Raw genomic sequence first — 22,083 nt, 5'->3', positions numbered from 1 at the left:
CAGTCAGCTCCCAGTCTTGTTTTTGCTGACTGTATAGAGCTTCTCCATCTTTGGCTGCAAAGAATATAATCAATCTGATTTCAGTGTTGACCATCTGGTGATGTCCATGTGTAGAGTCTTCTCTTGTTTTGTTGGAAGAGGGTGTTTGCTATGACCAGTGTGTTCTCTTGGCAAAACTCATTAGCCTTTGCCCTGCTTCATTCTGTATTCCAAGGCCAAATTTGCCTGTTACCCCAGGTGTTTCTTGATTTCCTACTTTTGCATTCCAGTCCCCTATAATGAAAAGGACATCTTTTTTGGGTGTTAGTTCTAAAAGGTCTTGTAGGTCTTCATAGAACCGTTCAGCTTCTTCAGCGTTACTGGTTGGGGCACAGACTTGGATTACTGTGATATTGAATGGTTTGCCTTGGAAACGAACAGGGATCATTCTGTTGTTTTTGAGATTGCATCCAAGCACTGCATTTCAGACTCTTTTGTTGACCATGATGGCTACTCCATTTCCTCTAAGGGATTCTTGCCCACAGTAGTAGATATAATGGTCATCTGAGTTAAATTCACCCATTCCAGCCCATTTTAGTTTGCTGATTCCTAGAACGTCGATGTTCACTCTTGCCATCTCCTGTTTGACCACTTCTAATTTGCCTTGATTCATGGACCTAATATTCCAGGTTCCTATGCAATATTGCTCTTTACAGCATCGGACCTTGCTTCTATCACCAGTCACGTCCACAACTGGGTATTGTTTTTGCTTTGGCTCCATCCCTTCATTCTTTCTGGAGTTATTTCTCCACTGATCTCCAGTAGCAAATTGGGCACCTACTGACCTGGGGAGTTCCTCTTTCAGTATCCTATCATTTTGCCTTTTCATACTGTTCAAGGGGTTCTCAAGGCAAAAATACTGAAGTGGTTTGCCATTCCCTTCTCCAGTGGACCACATTCTGTCAGACCTCTCCACCATGACCCGCCTGTCTTGGGTGATATGGCTTATCTGATATGGCTGGGCTCTAATGTCACCTAGCATAGTCTTGCTCCATCCACCCCACCCCAACTCCCAACACAATTCACTGCTCAACTGCCTGTGTTTCTCCAGTGCTCTATGCTAACACATCATCATAACATTAAAATTACATGTATCTGTTTCTCCAATTCATTGTAACCTTAAGCACCCAAACTCTCGGCCACCAAGAGGTTCACTTAACTGTTAGTTGCAATGAACTAAACTGAGAACATTAAACACCTTGGAAGAAAAGCTATGACCAACCTAGACAGCATATTAAAAAACAGAGACATTACTTTGCCAACAAAGGTCCGTCTAGTCAAAGCTATGGTTTTTCGAGTAGTTATGTATGGATGTGAGAGTTGGACCATAAAGAAAGCTGAGCACTGAAGAATTGATGCTTTTGAAGTGTGGTGTTGGAGAAGACTCTTGAGAGTCCCTTGGACTGCAAGGAGATCCAACCAGTCCATCTTAAAGGAAATCAGTCCTGAATATTCATTGGAAGGACTGATGCTGAAGCAGGAAACTCCAATACTTTGGCCACCTTCTGAGGAGAACTGACTCATTGAAAAAGACCCTGATGCTGGGAAAGATTGAAGGCAGGAGGAGAGGGGACAACAGAGGATGAGATGGTTGGATGGCATCATCGATTCGCTGGACATGAATCTGAGCAAGCTCCAGGAGTTGGTGATGGACAGGGAAGCCTGGCGTGCTGTAGTCCATGGGGTCACAAAGAGTCAGACACAACTAAGCAACTGAACAGAACTGAACTGAATGGTTCAGGAGCCCATCATAAACAGACAGACATAAATTCACAAGGATGGTTTTCAAACAAATGTAATAAAACTGGGAAGATGTATATTCTGATACCGAATGATGTTGAAATTCACAAATTCACATTAAAATAACTCATCAAGACTAAATCAACCTCAGGAATAGTAAAGAAAGGATAATAAACATTCATCTGGTAGCAAGGGAAAGCAGGATGCTAAGCCAGATACAGTAAAGCACTCTATAACTTTAGTTCTCTTCATTATTTGCAAGCAAAGATGTTACCACACAGAAATGACTTTTCCCTCCCTGGGTTCAACCATAACCCCTTCCAGACCAAGAAGATGGTGCACAAAGCAAATGTTTAAGAAAAAACTCCCTTATGAGCTGAAGTACTAGAATGGAGTTAGACCTTTTCCCTCTAGTACCTGTCCCCCCTCCCAAGCCAGTTCACAAGGGTCAAGGCAGTAGCACAAAGAAGATTGGAGAGACTTTTCCAGAATCATTTTGAATCAAAAGGAGCTACGCCCATGCCTTCCTGGGACCCTTCACCCAGAGAGAAAAGCAAGTTCAATTCAATTATTATACTATGACCCACCTACCAAGGGTGGGGCCAAGTACTGAGTCCCCAGACAATAGAGAAATACATTCATTTCCCCTGAAAAACCTGAATCCAGGAGCAGCAGACAGAGCATGTATTCTGGGCCCAGACCAACATGAGTTCAAAGCCAAGCACTGGCCAAACTCATCTGCAGGTGTGAGAAGTCAGGCCAGTAGTTACTTTAGGAAGGAAGGGTGTGGTAGAGATTGGAGCATGAATGACGGTGACACAGTCCTCGCTGACCTTCGTGGCAGTTGCAGGGGTGCACTCACTTTGTGAAAACTCACTCAACTGCAGAGCCATTTGTACACCCGGGGCTTTCCAGGTGGCACCAGTGGTAAAGAATCCGCCTGCCAATGCAGGAGACACAAGCAATATGGGTTTGATCCCTGGGTTGGAAAGATACCTTGGAGTAGGAAATGGCAACCAACTCCAGTATTCTTGCCTGGGAAATTTCATGGACAGAGGAGTCTGGAGGGCTACAAAGGAGCCAGACATGACTGAATGACTGAGCACGTACACCCATTCACCTCTCTGAACTTTCATCATTTTCCATCTCAGGAAAAAAAAATCTATACCCTATAGAGTTCTCCTAGAAAGAATATATTTGCCGTAATGATAGGAAATAGTAAATGTAATTGTATACTGATATACTCAATAAGAGTTTATATATCAATTTAATGAAACATATTTAAGAGAGCTTGGCCTCAAAAGTTGGTAACTGCATCACCAAGTTCCCACACGAGGCCTTCCATCCCAGGAGGTACTGTATTCTGTTCCAGTGGGTTCATATAAAGTAAGTGAACACCTGTGATTTTTGCCCAACAGAGTGGCCTGGGAAGTAAACAGCATCAGTACTTCATGAACTCTCTAGATAAATCCTGAATAACAGGCAGCTCTGCAGTGGGTTAGGTCCACATGGCAGCAAGTACCACCATCTTCCCCTCCTATTCCCAGCTATGCATAGAACACAACTCATAACTCAGGGAAAGGCAGAGGAACACAATTCACAAGGAACCCAGCAATCTCGAAGCAAACTTAAGCTCAAACCATCCCCTGGTGGCTCAGTGGTAAAGAATCCACCTGCCAATGTAGGAGATGTGGGTTCAATCCCTGGATCGGGGAAAATCCCCTGGAGTAGGAAATGGCAACCCACTCCAGTGTTCTTGCCTAGGAAATCCCATGAACAGAGGAGCCTGGCAGGCTACGGTCCATGAGGTCACAAAGAATCAGACAAAACTCAGCAACTAAACAACAAACACCACGACAAACCCCACGTCACATAGGCGGGAAGCCCGACACGCAAAGCCGCCGCCTGGCTTTTCCAACCTCATGCCGCTGCAAACAGCCAGGTTTCCTGACCCCTGCCTGGTGTTCTTTCCCAGCAGCAAGAGGAAACAACTTCCCTCCATGGGGAAATGTGAGCCACTCCTGACTTCGGCAGTCCTGGCAACCACACAAGCACAGAAAAAGGAGAAGAACTTGTTCTGGCATTTTTTTCTTTCCAGTCTTAGGACACGGCCCTGTGCTACCACAATGTTATCATGAAGAAACAGTCGGAGCCTGCCCGTGAAGGGCTCTCCCTACCAACACCGGAGGATTCCACTCCTGGCTGGAGACTAACACAGCAAGCCTGGAAATACAGCTGGACTCTCTGAAAAATGGACCTCCCCTCACCAGCATCACACAGATGCAGGGAGAACTGACAAATTATAGTTTGTAAGGTAGCTGGAAATCTGCTTTAGAGATGTGACATTTTTATTCATCATTTAATTCCAGTGTCAAGTGGAGGAAAAGCCACGCATTTTTACCTCCTACTGAAAAAAAAAGCATTTTGTCATAACATGAAGCATTTCCCAAATCCATTCTTAACAAATTATAGAAATACCGATTTCTTATTTCCCTTCTGAAGGAATGACTCTATCCTCTTTAAGGAAGACACTTAGCAGAGAGATGACTAGAATTCAAATTTCCCAAGTTCATTCGAACACAAAGTTAAGTGACTATCCAAGTTAAAAGCAGGCAAAAATATTTTCCCTTGCAAACCAAAATTTTATTGGAAGTAATTACAAGATGATACACTAAAAAATTAAATTCCAATTCTTTTAAGAAGGAAAACTATTGTGCCAATAGTCTTATTAATCAAAGAGTTTTCCGAGGTTGAAATAAGGCATTTGCTTTTCCAGAGAAGTTATCAAAAATGAAGCCATTGAAGCATGAATGTGTTTTCAAGTATATTCAGCCATTCATTCCACAAATATTTACTGAGTCTTTACTTGTGCCAGGTATTGTTCTAGGCTCTGAGGCTACAACAGTGGAGAGAAAAGTCTGTGTTTTCACAGAGCTCACATTCCAGTGTTACTGAGAGGCTGAATTAATTCTGAGGTTTCAGAAAGACCACAGGAATCAGAGACAATACAAGACAGCCACTCCAGGTATTTTCCTGGATTGTCCAAGCATGCAGCCTTCAAGGTAGAATTAAATTACTTCTGCACTTTGAAATCAAAATATCATAGTAAGAATATTTCTTCCCTTTTTAACACTTCTTTGGGCACATTTAAAGTATCCAAAGTTTTGACACATGTCATACTCAGAAAATCAGAGCCAAGTTCAAGATAACAGACATATCCATCACCCCCTCCCCAGGCTGCTTCACACCTCTCATGATCCCTTTCACATCTCCCTGAGCCATCTTGCTGCCAGTTACCCCAATCTGATTTCTGTCACTACAGCTTAGTTTGCTTTTTTGAGAAGAGAATTCGTGGGATCTCCTTCATCCAGCACATTGATGATGAGATTCATCCATGGCACTGTGTGAGGCAATCACTCATTCTTTTTCATGGCTGAGTAGTATTCCATAAGGTGACCACTTTCCAGGTTGGTGCCATGACAAATGAGGCTGCCTAATTCTGATAAACTCTCTTTCCCCTGAGTCCCAGTTTGCATCACACTTTTTTTTCCCAAACAGCTTTCTCCAAAGACCCCCAGAATTTAAGGTTTTCCATCCCTCCCTTCAGATATCCCAGAGAACTTAGGATATACCATATGTGGCTAATGGAGAAGGCATCTCTTCATCCTGGAAACAGATTTCAAAGATCATGAAAGAGCTCACCTTGCATTGTTCATCCCCAGGGTCTTACCTGTGAATATTGGATATGCTTGCAGTGACCATGATTCCATAGCACATTAACACCAGCACAAAAAGATGCACAGAATACCTGCAGGACATTGTGGGGAGAAAGGGAGGACACCGAATGTATTTCATATTAACATACCTCTTGGCTGTCTCCACCTCCACTCCCACCAAAAATCAAGTGATCAGTCAACTCATGTTTATTTAAGAGAAAATAAATCAAGTATTTTCATTCTATGCAAATAAGATACCTTGAAACGACACTAGGAAGTCATGACATAGATCTCCAACTGCAGAGAAGAGAGTTCTTTCTAACTTTAAAGTATCAAGACCAAAACTGAGCTGCCCCAGACACCAACACTTTGACCTTGGGGTGATTCAAAATACTCATCATCCTTTCTCAAATTTTCACTGGAGGAGGAGGAGCCATAAGCTACTACTCTGAACAAATTCCCTCAAGTTGAACTTCTAGAAATGTTTATTTCTAGAACTTCTTCCCCAAGAAGTATCCCTCCCATGAGATCTGCCCAGCTTACCTAGCAGAGAAAAGGCTTTCCCTGCTAAAGGAGGACACATTCCCGAAGACTGGCCCTAAAACTTTTCTTCTACTCTAAGTGCAGGATTAATGCCACTATCTCTAGCAGTGATGCAAGAAAAACACCAATAGCTATAACAGTTAGGAAAAGTTCCTTGCTAGGAAAATTCCATTTACATGATCTTGGGTGAGATCAGCAGAAATCTAATTTTAAGAAAAATTCACTGAATTAACTTCTATTAGAGTCAATTTATTGGTTTCAGTTTCTGGAGATTCCTGCAATATCCCCATTATTTTACAATAAGAGTAAATGTCATATTTTTTCTTCCTTAGTGTCTGGGAAATGCCAAGAATATCTCCACAAAACACTCAAATGATAAACATTTAGAACGTAGGAGGTTCATACTCACCAGCCAAAACAAAAGATGACAAAATAGATGCCAAAAATGGTGGCAAATGCATGCCGGACAGCAGGACTGGTTTCACCGGGACTCAAGTAGAGGCGGAACCAGAAAGCAGCACACAGAGCAGAGAGCTGGCAGGCCACGAAATTCACCTGGACGGGGAAGTGAGAATCAGAACCTTTGCTGTTTGGCCCAAGTGTGGATTTTCTTTCCCTCCTCCTTGCAGACTCTACATCAAGATGCCTCTCAGACATGGATGTTTTGCTCGGTAGAGCACTCGTTTGGAGGATGTTAAAAGATAACCATACCCTCATCTGGTAGAAGAAGTGACCAACCCAAAGGTTTCTTCTCCAGTCTTTTGAGATGAGGCAAAGCTGCTTTCCCACCGACAAACTGGAGACTTCTTATTGGAAAGAGCCTTAGTTGACTGTGAGGTCACTTTGCTGAGCGTCTTCCCTACCCTCAGCCCTTAGCATTATCCTAAGATAAAGAACGTATTCTTTTTGAGATGCCGATGAATCAAATCCTTGAGGCTTCCCTCACTGTGAAGTGAAGTGAAGTAAAAGTTGCTCAGTTGTGTCCAACTCTTTGCAACCCCAAGGATTACACAGGCCATGGAATTCTCCAGGCCAGAATACTGGAGTGGGTAGCCTTTCCCTTCCCCAGGGGATCTTCCCAACCCAGGGATCGACCCCAGGTCTCCCACATTGCAGGCAGATTCTTTACTGGCTGAGCCATAAGGGAAGCCCAAAAATACCAGAGTGGGTAGCCTATCCCTTCTCCAGCGGATCTTCCTGACCCAGGAATCAAACCAGGGTCTCCTGCATTGCAGGCAGATTCTCTACCAACTGAGATATCAAGGGAAGCCCTTTCCCTCACTGGTACCTACCCTCACTGGTACCTAAGAAAGCAAATGCTTTTCCAAAACAATCACCAGTTGGTTTGCGGGGGGCTTTAAAATTTTTTTTTAAATATGGACTGTTTTTTTTTTAAGTCTTTATTGAACTTGTTATAATATTGCTTCTGCTTTATGTTTTGGTTTTTTGGCCCTGAGGTATATGGGATCTTGGCTCCCCGACCAAGGATCAAACCTGCAACCCGCTGCAGGGAGTGAAATCTTAACCAGAGAAGTCCCTCATCAGCTGTTTTCTGACTCTAATTTTTCTCATTTTAAATTAACAGCAAATAAGAGATTGCCCAAATCCAAGGGGGTATTTCAAAGACGCTCAGAAAAAGAGACAGCCCTGTATTAAACTTTCAATATCAAAACTATCTAGTTATGTAAAATAGGCACTATATTTCCTTAGAAAAATCTCAATGACCTCTCTCTCAAAAATATTTTACCTAAAAGAAACTATAAAATATTTATAATTTCCTAATACCCTTAGGTATGCAGAGTACATCATGAGAAACGCTGGGCTGGATGAAGCACAAGCTGGAATCAAGATTGATGGGAGAAATATCAATAACCTCAGATATGCAGATGACACCACTCCTATGGCAGAAAGTGAAGAGGAACTAAAAAGCCTCTTGATGAAAGTGAAAGAGGAGAGTGAAAAAGTTGGCTTAAAGCTCAACATTCAGAAAACAAAGATAATAGCATCCAGTCCTATCACTTCATGGCAAATAAATGGGGAAACAGTGGAAAGAGTGAGAGACTTTATTTTGGGGGGCTCCAAAATCACTGTAGATGGTGACTGCAGCCATGAAATTAAAAGACACTTGCTCCTTGGAAGAAAAGTTATGACCAACCTAGACAGCATATTAAAAAGCAGATATTACTTTGCCAACAAAGATCCGTCTAGTCAAAGGCTATGATTTTTCCAGTAGTCATGTATGGATGTGAGAGTTGGACTACAAAGAAAGCTGAGTGCCGAAGAATTGATGCTTTTGAAGTGTGGTGTTGGAGAAGACTCTTGAGAATCTCCTGGACTGCAAGGAGATCAAACCAGTCTATCCTAAAGGAGATCAGTCCTGAATATTCATTGGAAGGACTGATGCTGAAACTCCAATATTTTGACCACCTGATGCAAAGAACTGACTCATTTGAAAAGACCCTGATGCTGGGAAAGATTGAAGGCAGGAGGAGAAGGGGACAACAGAGGATGAGATGGTTGGATGGCATCACCAACTCAATGGACATGAGTTTGAGTAGGCTCCGGGAGTTGGTGATGGACAGGGAGGCCTGGCATGCTGGTCCATGGGGTCGCCAAGAGTCAGACACAACTGAGCGACCAAACTAAACTGAACTGATACTCTTAGGAAAGAGCAAGGGACTTAACACAAAATATATTGAAAGGTTTAACCATTAAATTAACCCTAGAGAAAAAAAAAATTAACCCTAGAAAAGTACTTTAGACTTTTCAGAGTATTCAGAATGAAAACTTCAGCATCAGTTTGCTTTTAGAAGGGATCAAGGACATAGTATCTGAATAAATCAATTCCTTTTGAAGTGGTCTTTCATGGCTCTTCCAGCCATTAATGGTCTCTGATTCCACATCTGACCAGCATCTTTTCCCTGAACTCTTGGTGCCCAAATGCAACACTTCACAATGGATTAAAAGTTTCCCCCCTATACACAAACACAACCCACCCCTCCAACCTTCTTCCCAACAATGAGTCTCTAGTCAGTCCTCAGATGTTCCAGAGCAAACTGGAACCTCAGGGTTCCAGAGCAACCTATTCTAAGGCGAAAGTGAAAATACACAATGGCAGCACTTAGTTCCAGCAGGAAGGTTCTGGCAGAATTACTTTTCAATGACTAGAGGAACATCCTAAAAGGTACACCCTGAACCACAATTAGATACCACGTCACACCCATTAGGATGGTAATTACTTTAAAAACAAAATAATGAGCATTGGCAAGGATTTAGAGAAATTAGAATCCTTGTACACTGCTGGTGGGAATCGAAAATGGCACAGCTGCTATGGAAAACAGTACTGTGGTTCTTCAAAAAATTATAATACAGCAATTCCACTTTGGGGCGTATACCCAAAAGAACTGAAAGCAGGGTCCTGGAGAGATATCTGCCCACCAGGTTTAGAGCAGCATTATTCACAACATTCAAAAGGCAGAGACAACCCAAATGTCTATCAACAGATAAATGGATAAGTAAAATGTGGTATAAATACATACAATGGAATATTGTTCAACCTTAAAATGGGGGAAATTCTGACACATGCTACAACACAGATAAACCTGGAAGATATTATCCTAAGTGAAATAATCCAGACACAGGACAGATATCTGATTCCACTTATATGAGGTACCAGGCTTCCCTCATAGCTCAGCTGGTAACGAATCCGCCTGTAATGCAAGAGACCTAGGTTTGATCCCTGGGTTGGGAAGATCCCCTGGAGAAGGGAAAGGCTACCCACTCCAGTATTCTGGCCTGTAGAATGCCATGGACTGTATAGTCCATGGGGTTGCAAAGAGTCGGACATGACTGACTGACCTTCACTTCACTTCATATGAGGTACCTAGAAAAATAAAATTTATCAAGACTGAAAGCAGAATGGTGCTTGCCAGGAACTGAGGGGTGGAGAGAATAGGATTATTACTGAATGGATATGGAGTTTCAGTTTTACAAGATGAAGAGAGTTCTGGAGATGGATGATTTGGAAATAGTTACATGACAGAGTGGGTGTACTTACTGCCACTGAATTGTACTACACACTTTAAAATGGGAAACCCTGTATCACGTATACATTACAGTTTTAAAAATATACACAGGCTGGAGCACAATATCCATTTCTTTCTGTTTCCTAGTTCATATCAATACTGGTAGCTGGTAGGAACTATGACCATCTCTCCAGCCAAGAGTGGCTACCTGGCAACAATTCATACACGAACATTGTTAGATCTTTCCTCCTTTCCTCTCTGAAGGGTTAACAAAACTAGACGTTATATTTTACATACAATGTTACATTTCAGAAATAAATCCACAAACGGGTTTGATTTAATCTATGGGATCTACTTCCAAATAATCTTACAGGGAGGGAGAGTGGAGTGAGTATAAGTCAGTGGCCCTCAACTCGGGAGGGTGTGCTCCCCAGGGAACACTTCCGGTTGTCATAACCAGGACGCGGGGAGGGGTGTAGTGCTCCTGGCATCTAGTAGGTAGAGGCTAGGGATCCTGCTAAATATCCTACAAGGCACAGGAGAGCCTCCCATCCAAAGACTTTTCCAGTCTAAAATGTCAATACTGCTAAGGTGAAGAACCCTGGTATAGATGAAACCAGGCTGGCCATGAGTTTAAAATTGTTGAGGCTGTGTGTTGGGCACTTGAAAAGTTTGCTCTACTGACATCTCCATGTTCACCTTTATGTTTAACCTTTTTCACAATAAATAGGTTTTTAAAACGACACAGCTCCAGGACTTCCCTGGTGGTCCAGTGGCTAACACTGTGCTCTCAGTGCAGGGGGCCTAGGTTCGATCCCTGGTCAGGGAGCTAAACCCCACATCCCACAATGAAGACCCCATGTATCGCAACTAAGATACATCACAGCCAAATAAGTTAAAAAAAATTTTTTTTTAAATAACACAACTCTGGAAAGCAAGTCACTGACCTGAGATAATACAGATTTTAAACCCTCGTGATTCCAAGTAGTTGAAATGAAGGTTTCTTTATCCTCATCAGAGAAACAGCTAAATTAATGAGGAAATACATATTAATATATGAACAAACCAAAACAGTAAAGAGATGATGCCTTCCTAAATAGGAAAAGAACCACCTTTTATGAAATGATCAAACTCCTGAAAGAAGAAAGCCAAAAGTGTCACAAATACAAGAGAAAAGGATTTCCCTTCAATAATAATCAGATTAAGTACTTGTCACCTCCCAGTCCCTGACCAGAAATAGAACCAGGGCTTCCCTGATGGCTCAGTGGTAAAGAATCCACCTGCCAATGGAGACACGAGTTTGATCCTTGGGTTGGGAAGATCTCCTGGAGTAGGAAATGGCAACACACTCCAGTATTCTTGCCTGGAGAATTCCATGGACAGAGGAGCCTGGTGGGCTCGTGGGCTACAGGCCATGGCGTCACAAGAGTCAAACACGACTCAGAGACTCAACAACAGTCTTACCGGGCTGCAAGACCCAGCCTCACCACTTACAGGGTGAAGAGTTACAAAGCTCATTTCATCTTGGCTCCTAGAGCATGTGGTGGAGGTAATAACAGTAGTACTAGGGACTTCCCAACTGGTCCAGTGGTTAAAACTCCACGTTCCCAATGCAGGGTTCAATCCCTGGTCAGGGAACTAAGATCCCTCATGCCACGTGGTATGGACAAAAAAAAAAAAAATAGTAGTTGTCCTTCTCAAGTTGTTTTGAGGACTAAAGAAGTTAATGTAGAAGATTGCTCAAAACAGTCCTGGCACTGACAAGTACTTGCTATTAATATTATTCTATATCCACTAAATTATCACAGGAGGAGGAGGAGGCAACAGAAATGAGATGGCTGGATGGCATTACCGACTCAATGGACATGAGTTTGAGCCAACTCTGGGAGATAGTGAAGGACAGGGAAGCCTGGTGCCCTGCAGTCCATGGGGTCAGAAAGAGTTGGACACAACTTAGCCACTGAACAATAACAACACACAAACTGCGCATTCGATAAACTTAACACACAGTCCCCGGTTAAGTCACAGCACTAAATTGCTGTGTTGTTAAGAATTGGCTTCCCCAGTCTCTTTGTTGCCCTTGGACTGATTCCCTTTCCCACCCATCATTCAAGCAGCTGCCTAAGCCCTCCACATTCCTTTCTTCCCCAGGGACAAGCCATGCAGCCCAGGATGAGAGAGGCAATCCCTGGGTTTTCCAGTTCCTGAGTCGAGCTTTCTAAACCTAAAGCAGAGATATATCTGAAAGTCAAAACAGTCTCCAGAACCTTAGGAAAGTTTTTCTTTTTCCTTTTTAATTCTGAAAGCTTATCTTCATAGCTGAAGAGCAAAACTGAAGAATTTAAAGCATGGAGTTTTACCATAATCCCAGAGGGGAGAAAAGCTCTTAATGATATAAGAGCTATTTTTCGGCACAAAAGTTGATAAAAGTGTTTGGCCAGCAGACTGAAGGAGAGATTCCATGGGGTTGAACTAGCACTTGGGGCTTCCCCAGTGGCTCAGCAGTAAAGAATCTGCCTGTAATGCAGGAGCTGCGGGTTCAATCCATGGGTCAAGAAGATCCCAAGGAGGAGGGCATGGCAACCCACTCCAGTATTCTTGCCTGAAGAATCCCATGGGCAGAGGAGCCTGGTGGGCTACACAGTCCACAGGGTCACAAAGAGTTAGACATAGTGACTTAGCATAGAACCACACAGGACCAGCACTTAGACACCCGGACAAAAGGGTAAAAGGAAAGATGCTCAGACCATTAAGTGGATGGGATTCCTAGAAAAGCCTAGAGGAAGCATGCAGGTATCACAGTAGAAGAGATGGTTGCCTGGCTTCTCAGAATGCAGCCGGGGGAGATGGCCAACTGTATAGAGAAGCACTCTAGAGGAACACAAAGATGGAGTAGAAACCAGCAAAGTCCCAATGGCACAGGCACCCGATGCCTGCCAAGAACACAAAAGCCTGCAACTCATTCCCAGGTGTAGAGGGAGACAAACCTTCATAGCCTTAAACAGGAAGTGAGTTGACTAAAACTGGCAATTCAGCTTGAAAACTAAATTAGGTTTAGTAGGGAAAAATGTTTAAAGTTCTATTTTTTTGTATTATCTGTCTGTGGCTGTAAATCTTATTTTTTTAATATTTTGCTTTATATTGGAATATAGATGATTAACAATGTTTTGATAATTTCAGGTAAACAACAAAGAGACTCAGCTATACATCATAAACATGTATCCATTCTCCCCCAAACTCCCCTCCTATCCAGTCTGTGTGACTGTAAATTTTAAAACCACAATTACCTATTAGAAATGTGCACCAAATTTTTAATACAAACACAAAAAAGACACCTCAATATTATTTCTAATGGCAAGAAGAAGCAAACTAAAAGTTCAACACTTAGTAAAGACACTGGTTAACATGTGAAAAAAAGGATACACCTGGCACCATAGTCCTTTCAAAAGGAATATGGTAGATAGTAGTTACTACAAGTAACACTTCTGACCAACTCCTGGAAATTTATTCATTGGAATGACAAAAAGCTTAATGCCAAAAGATATTATTTATGAGACAAAATGAAGCAAAATCTACCTACATGTAGGATAATAGAAAGATAGTAATTAATGGTACTGTTCAGTATAACAGTATTAAAAATGGGCCTTACAAAGCACCTATAATAAAATGAAAAACATTTGCTATAACTAATAAAAAGCAAAAGATAAAACTGTATAGATAGGTACAACTATATTTTAAACAATAGTAGCATGTGAAAAGGCAAAGACATGTAAAATTGAATATGGCTGTTTTATCAGGATGGCAGGGATCTTGGCAAATTCTTTGTAAACTTTTTTCCAATTTATAATTGCAATTTCCATATGGAATTTCTCATACACACAACACCACACACAATCAGGGCGCTTAAACTCATAACAATTCTTATTTAATTCTGCTTACTCTATCCTCAGGGCTGCATTTATTAGCACTTACTATATATATCAAGTTTAGGGAGGAATTAGGCATAAACAGAAGTTAACTTGAAAAAAACTTCATCTTAAAGAAAAACGTGCTTTTTACAGGCAGCAAAATGTCAGGAGTTAACCATGACGATGGGCAAAGAAGATGAAAATAGATAGCTTTACTTTTAATAAACCCTTCCCTGGTGGTTTCAGATACTAAAGAATCTGCCAGCAATGCAGGAGACCCAGGTTTGATCACTGAGTCAGGAAGATCCCCTAGAGAAGGGGGATGGCAACCCACTCCATTGTTCTTGGAAATCCCATGGACAGAGGAGCATGGCGGGTTACAGTCCATGTGGTAGCAAAGAGTTGGACACGACTGAGCAACTAACACTTTTAGATGTTCATATTTAAAAGGAAGGTGTGCCAAATTTTTGTTTTTCTACTGATGCCCTCCCTCTAGAGCAGGAAAGCAAGCTGCATTTCCATTCGTGATGTCCAACAACACGCCCTTCACAATGAAAGCATTGCCCCGGCCGTTTTGCAGAAGGAAATGGTATAGCACAGCTGTTTTGATCAAACACAACCCGTATTCAGCAAGACCTCAATTTCCACCACTCTCGCAAGATTTCAAAGTCACGGCAAGGAAATAAAACATGTGCCCGGGGAGGTGGGAGGGAGTTCAACGGACATATGAATTCAACATATCTATGGCTGAGTCATGTATGGCAGAAACTAACACAATAGTGTAAAGCAATTATCCTCCCATTAAAAATAAAAAAAAAAGTACACGCCCAAGGGTTTGACTTATTTCACCAAAGGCCCATCATTTAGTGCTTAGTCGCTCAGTCGTGTCAGACTCTTCATGACCCCATGGACTGTAGCCCGCCAGGCACCTATGTCCATGGGGATTCTCCAGGCAAGAATACTGGAGTGGCTTGCATGCCTTCCTCCAGGGGATCTCCCCAACCCAGGGATGGAACCAGGGTCTCCTGCATTGCAGGCGGATTCTTTACCAGCCACAGGGAAGAACAATCACAATGAGCTGCAATCTTCCAGTGGAAGTTTTTGATCTTTCTGCTCTCCTGTGCTGCTTGAAAGGCATTTCTTGGGGATTTATGTTCCAAAAAAAAGCCCCCAAACTTTGCCAGGAGCGCAAAACACTGCCTTCCTCCTAATGAAGAGATGCAAGCTGGCTATTTTTAACAAACAGCAAATATTAACAATCCAAAATTATTTCCCTACCACAGTGATTTACCGGCGGCTCACCAATGAGACAAAGGCAGCTGTTCAGGCCTGGAATGTTTTTCTCAGCAGCACTGCCTTATATGCCCCAAGACGAAACCAACCTAATTAAACAATTCCTTATTTAAAGGCAAGCCGTCCCTCTCTCACAAACAGTGCTCTTTTGCATTGCCTCCTACAAATGAATGTGGCTGGGGAAGAGAACAAAAAATGCAATTCCTTTCTGTACCACAAAACAAAAAGTGGCTGTACCATACTCTTTAGCTACTTTGCACTTTCAAAGACATCCTTGTCATACTTTAATTCCAAGCTCCTTGGGAGGTCAGCAAGAAACGCCTTCAAATCTGTGATAAGCCATTTTCCAAGCTTGTAGGTAAGCAAACAGTACTTAAAAGTGATAATCAATGTGCAAATTTATAACCAAACTCCTGATATTCCGTCTCATTGTAACAACACTATTTTTTTGAGTGCTTACTAAGTGTCAGGCAGAGTAATAAACTTTATACAGACGAAGTCCTTTCAGCTTCACAACTTTATGAAGTAGCTTACTCCTGCTTTACACAGGAGGAAAAGAAAAAACAAAGGCTGAATTCACAAAGCCAGTGAGCAACAGAGCCAGAATTTAAAACCTGGCCTATGTCCCCACTGAAGATACTATATCACTTCCTTCACCTTCAAATAGTCTGCCCAGAAATACTATCACTCTGGGGAGAATTCAGTAGCTGCCTGTATTAGTTTTCTAGGGCTGCCATGTCAAAGTATCACAGACTGGAGGGCTTCAACAACAGAACCTTGTTGCCTCACAATTCTGGAAGCCCTGAATTCAAGATGGCGGCAGGGTTGTTTTCTTCTGAGGCCTCTCTCCTTGGCTTGCAGACGGCCGACGTCTCCCTCCCAGAGGGTCTTCCCAAAGACCTCATTTAACTCAGTGACCTCTTGAAAGATACTATCTCCAAATACAGTCACGTTCTAAGATACTGGAGGTGGTTGTTTGTTGTTCAGTCACTCAGTCATGTCTGAATCTTTGCGACCCCACGGACTGCAACACACCAGACTTCTCTGTCCTTCACCACCTCCCGGAGTTTGCTCAAACTCACCTCCATTGGATCAGTGATGCCATCCAACCATCTGGGAGTTAGGACTTCAGAACTGCGTTTTTGCAGGAACATAATTTGGCCTGTAACACTTCCCAACAAAAAACCCTCGACTCAAAGACAAGGAATGAAACAGACCTCATTTTCCTTGTGCCTGCAGGTGGGAAGTTAGCAACACCCAAACCAAACTGTGAGGGATGCCCCCTCCTCGCCTGGAGGTACGTCTCAGCCCACTGCAAACGGGACTGAGAGGGCTTCCCAGCAGTGCCCTGGCCTCCCTGCTCCTACTTAGGTCAAAAGCTCATTAGCCCACAAAGGGTTCACACTTGTTGAGAAAGTTCATGACCCCTCAGCCTTTTGTTTCAAACACACACATGTAAGTAGTAACAATTGGCACTGATTGAGCATGTATGTGTACTGAGCAACACAAATACAGGCTGTTTTTTCTAAATGTATGTGCTCAGTCACTCAGTTGCTTCCGACTCTTTTGCAACCCCATGGACCGTAGCCTGCCAGGCTCCTCTGTCCATGGAATTTCCCAGGCGTGTACACTGGAGCAGGTTACTGTTTCCTCCTCCAGGGGAATCTCTGATTCAGGGATGGAACCCTCATCTCCTGCATCGGCAAGGAGATTCTTTACCACATCACCCCTATCATCTCACTGAATCTTCCCAACAATCCTCAAGGATTACTGAGGAAACCAAGACGTAAAGTAAATGGCCCCAAACACTCAGCTCCAGGGCAGCTCCAGGAGTTAAAGCGAGATGCTTAGTCATTGCCTGTGGTTGTCTCCCAAGACGTCAGGCTTGTCCAGGGGGAGGCTTTAATTAAACTGCTCAAAGTCATTTCCAACAACTCTTCAACTTGTGCAAACATTCTCTCTGAGCTTTTAAAAAAAATTTAATATGGACTATTTTTAAAGTTTTTATTGAATTTGTTACAATATTGCTTCTGTTTTATGTTCTGTTTTTTTGGCCCTAAGGCATGTGGGATCTCAGCTCTCCAACCAGGGATTAAACCCACACCCTCTGCATCGGAAGGCAAAGTCTAAACCACTGGACCGCCAGGGAAGTCCTGCTCCCCAACTTTTTATACTCACTTAACAAGCCTCTTTCCACTAGTTCAGAGTAAGTCATCCAGTCCTTCTGGAATGAGATAACCCTCCCTGGTGGCTCAGCAGTAAAGAATCCACCTGCAATGTAAGAGATGCAGGTTCGATCCCTGATCCAGGAAGATCCTCTGGAGAAAGAAATAGCAACCCACTCCAGTATAGTTCCCCGGGAAATCCCATCAACTGATGACCTGGACAGGATACAGTCCATGGGGTTGCAGAAGAGTCAGATACAATTTAGCAACTAAACACCTTCTCAGAACAGTATCCTATATACTTGTTTAGGGTTTAAATTGTACAGGAAGACTCATGGCTGACCTTATTCTGTAAATATCATGCCATGTATTTATTATAATTTACAATGAAAACCCTTTAGAAACTGACTCCAGTGTATACAAAGGGGAAAATACTTAAGCCAACTCTTTAGCCATGGCAAAGAAAAACCTTAATATAGGTGGGTAGGTAGTATCTTTTAAGGATATCCCTCTAGCTTGCCTCCCACCTCATAAACCACATCCTTATAAGCCCTGGCCAAGTAGACAGGGAAGACTGGATAGAATTCAGGATTATTTGAGGAATCCTGGGAAACCTTGTCCATAAGCATGCTGTCATCCACCTCCCTGGAGATACCGTTTCCCCATTAGAATTAATTTCATTGTTAGTCAGTTAATAATAGCTAGTATTTAGAGTAGTCTTCCCTGGTGGATCAGATGGTAGAGAATCCGCCCGCAATGAGGGAGACCTGGGTTCAATGCCAGGGTCGGGAAGACCTCCCCGGAGAAGGGAAAGGCAACCCACTCTGGTATTCTGGCCTGGAGAATTCCAGAGAGAAGCCTGTTGGGCTACAGTCCACGGGATCACAAAGAGTTGGACACGACTGAGTGACTAACACTATCAGTATTTAGAGGGATGGCTAAAAGCTTCATTTGGGTTTTTCCATCACATCTTACAGAAAAACCCAGATGAACTTTTGACCAACCCCATATATTACAGCACTGCTCTAAAGTCCTTCTGCCTGTAAGTCATAGACAGGTTACAAAATTTTCCTAAATATCACACATCTAGTAAGTGGCAATATGGGGATTTAAACTCAATATCACACACCTAGTAAGTGGCAATATGGGGATTTAAACTTGGGGAGACAGGGTTCAGAGTCCATCTGCTCAGCCCCCCTAGAATGATTCATTTAGTTCAATCTTCTCATGTAATTCCAACATCTCATTTTTTAGATAAGAAAAGCGGAGCCCAGAGATGGCCAATCACTCAGCCAAGTTCATAGTTACCAAGCAACAAACTGGCCTGATTCCAGTCCAGCACACCCTCCCAAAACTCCCCACCAGCCTTGGGTGTAGGGGCTTCCCTGGTGACTTGGTGGTAAAGAATCCACTTGCAACACAAAAGATGCAGGAGACGCAGGTTCGATCTGTGGGTCAGGAATATGCCCTGGAGGAAGGCATGGCAACCCACTCCAGTACTCCTGCCTGGAGAATCCCATGGACAAAGGAGCTTGCTGGGCTACAGTCCACAGGATCACAAAGAGTTGGACATGAACGAAGCAACTGAGCACACGCATGCACACCTGGGTGTGGGGTGAAAATAAAACAAGGTGCAGGGGAGCCGACAGGCCCATCTAGAAACAAGTTCTCAGTGAAGACCCCTGAACTGCCAAAGGGAAGGGGGACACCAGCTGCTGAAGGCACCACTGAACACACAATGCAATATTTGCAGACAACTTTATGATATTTTTAATTGAGATAAAACTGACATATAACATTATATTAGTTTCAGGTGTACAACATGTGTCAGTAGCTCAGCCATGTCCGACTCTTTGTGACCCCATGGGCTTCAGCCCACCAGGTTCCTCTGTCCATGGGCTTCTCCAGGGAAGAATATTGAAGTAGACTGCCATTTCCATCTGCAGGGGATCTTCCTGACCCAGGGATGGAAACTGCATCTCCTGCATTGGCAGGCGGGCTCTTTATCAGCTAGGCCACTATTACTCCCTTACAGGTTTACAATGTAATGGTTCAGTATTTCAAATATTGTAAAATGATCAACAGAGTAAGTCTAGTTGATATCCATCACCACACACAGTTACAACTTTTTTTTTCTTGTAATCAGAAATTTCAAGATCTACCCTGTAGTTACTGTATAACACAGGGAACAATATTCAATATCCTGTAATAACCTATAATGGAAAAGTAATCTGAAAATATGTATATATACATACATATATGTGTGTGTGTATATATATATCATGAAGTGAAGTATGAAGTGTTAGTCGCTCAGTCATGTCTGACTCCTTTGTGACCCCATGGACTGGTGCCTGCCAGGCTCCTCTGTCCATGGAATTCTCCAGGCAAGAATATTAGAGTGGGTTGTCATTCCCTTCTCCAGAGATCTTCCCGACCCAGGGATCTAACCAGGGTCTCCTGCACTGCAGGCAGATTCTTTACCATCTGAGCTACCAGGGAAGCCCATATGTATCTCATAGCAACTCTCAACTAGACGTTTTCTTATAAAATTAATAAATGCTCATTTGAACAACTGAACAATACAGAGAAATGCAAAGGAAAAGCTCAGTTTCCCCATCACCAAAACCTTCCACACACCATTCTTCTTAGCAACTACAATATGTGTTTAAATACTTTTTTCTATATTTACAAAAATATACCCATATACATGGTTTCTCCTTTTAATATAATCATATAAAATCATATAAAAGCCACCTATAGCTCAATTTTTCACTTAAAATATGACAGACATCTTCCCAAGTCTGCTCACACTGAGCTAAGTTATACTGTTTAACACTGCATGATATTCCAAAACACTGTTGTTGGAGGAGAGGGGAACACTTCCCACTTCATAGATTTCCATAAGGAAGAATAATCTCCACTCCCTTCCCTAGGAGGGAAAATACAAAAGGAGAATTTCCACCTTCTCTCCACTGTGACTCCGCACTTCCTCCTATCCAGGGAGGGAGGAAATGACTAGCCCAACTGGTGAGTCTGAGAGGAGACACTGGGTGTGCTGGACTCACTTGGAGACTTCGGTCTTTAGTGGCCAGTCTGCATTCAGACAAGGACGTTCTCTGATCTGTGCTCCCTCCCCTGCTGCCCTTCCCCCATCACCACCAGCAGTTGGGAGCATAAGTCCATCTCATTCAAGAATAAAGAAATAAGAAACACAGTCAATCAGCTTTATCACTAATAAGACAATACTTTGATCTCCCTCTGTCCCTTGGGTCTTATTTCCTAATTGGTTCGCTTCCCAGGTGGCTCAGTGGTTAAAAAATAAATAAATAAATAATCCGCCTGCAATGCAGGAGATGCAAGAGACTCACGTTGGATCCCTGGGTCGGGAAGATCCTCTGGAGGAGGAAACGCAACCCACTCCAGTATTCATGCCTGGAGAATCCCATGGACAGAGGAGCCTGGCGGGCTACGGTGCACAGAGTCGCAAAGAATCAGACACAACTGAAAAACTGAGCATGAGCATGCATGCATGCTAGCTAGGAGAGGAATTGTTGATTAGTTTCCCCAAACTCCAAAATTAGGAATGCAGAATAATTTATGCCAGCATTTTCCAACTGCCAAGTGGTTTCCAGTTTAGGGTCATTACAAATAGCATGATAAAAAACAAATTCCTTGTACATGCATCCTTATGTACTGGTGATTTTATGTCTACAAGATAAATTCCTAGGAGTTCAGTCAAATGAAATGTTTATTTAAAATTTTAAATAAAAATTTGAAGCAATTTTTTTACCCCCACCCTCCCACGAGTTACATATGAGCATGTGTCCTTACCCTCACACTTGGATGCTATGAATCTGTTCCGTTTTTCCAATCAGGTAAATAACTAGTGGAATATTCATTTCAATTTGCATTTTCCTGACTACTGGTTGAGCATCTTTTCATTTATTATTGGCCTTTGGCCAATGAATCTATTAGCCACAAGACTCATTTTCATTACTGTAAAAACAGCGTGATGCAGATGAGTTAAAGCATTCAGATTTGATCAATAAGACAGTGTCCCTCGGAGTCTGTGGGGATTGGTTCTAGGACCCCAACAGATGCCAAAATCTGTGGATGCTCAAGTCTCTTACAGAAAATAGCCCAGTACTGCCAGCCCTCCTTATTCTCAGTTTCTGTCCATTTTTTCTGTCCATGGATTCAACAAACTGCAGATCTGTAGACAAAGCAGCAGACTGTAATGAAAGCTAGTGGTGTAAAGAGTTAAGACCACAGACTCTGGAGCCAGACTGCTGAGACTTGAATACTACCCTAACTCATCCCACAGCTGTACAACTTTGGCTAGTTATCTAACCCCTACCCCCAATTCTTCTGTAAAATGTGGATAATAATATAGCTACCCTCATAGAATTAATACTTAATATTCACTGAGTCACAGATTTAATGACTTAATACTTGTAAAGTGATTCGCATGGTGCCTGTCCAGCATGAAATACTGCGTGTGTGCTAAATGGCACCTCTCTTATTTTCCGTCAGGCTGTCTACCCAATACAGCAACAAGGAGAAATGCTCAAATATATTCATTAGACTTGATCAATTTCTCCGCACATCCTTCAGTAAAAAACATATAAATGATGACCACCACCCCTCCATCTCT

General features: G+C 42.6%; 1 protein-coding gene across 6 annotated transcripts in view; it reads right to left on the bottom strand.

Annotated features, from left to right (window-relative positions):
- Nucleotides 1–22,083, bottom strand: part of MBOAT1 (membrane bound O-acyltransferase domain containing 1) — a 110,819-nt gene that overhangs the window by 46,179 nt on the left and 42,557 nt on the right. For all 6 annotated transcript variants that reach the window (NM_001192857.1, XM_024983699.2, XM_024983700.2 and 3 more), the window contains 2 exons: nucleotides 6,448–6,593; nucleotides 5,510–5,587 (listed from right to left, as the gene is read on the bottom strand). In NM_001192857.1, the coding sequence (NP_001179786.1) occupies nucleotides 5,510–5,587; nucleotides 6,448–6,593 (224 nt within the window). The remainder of the gene's footprint in view (nucleotides 1–5,509; nucleotides 5,588–6,447; nucleotides 6,594–22,083) is intronic.

This window comes from Bos taurus, chromosome 23 (assembly GCF_002263795.3).
Source record: "Bos taurus isolate L1 Dominette 01449 registration number 42190680 breed Hereford chromosome 23, ARS-UCD2.0, whole genome shotgun sequence".
Lineage (NCBI taxonomy): Eukaryota > Metazoa > Chordata > Mammalia > Artiodactyla > Bovidae > Bos > Bos taurus.
This window is presented reverse-complemented; position numbering and strand designations above follow the sequence as displayed.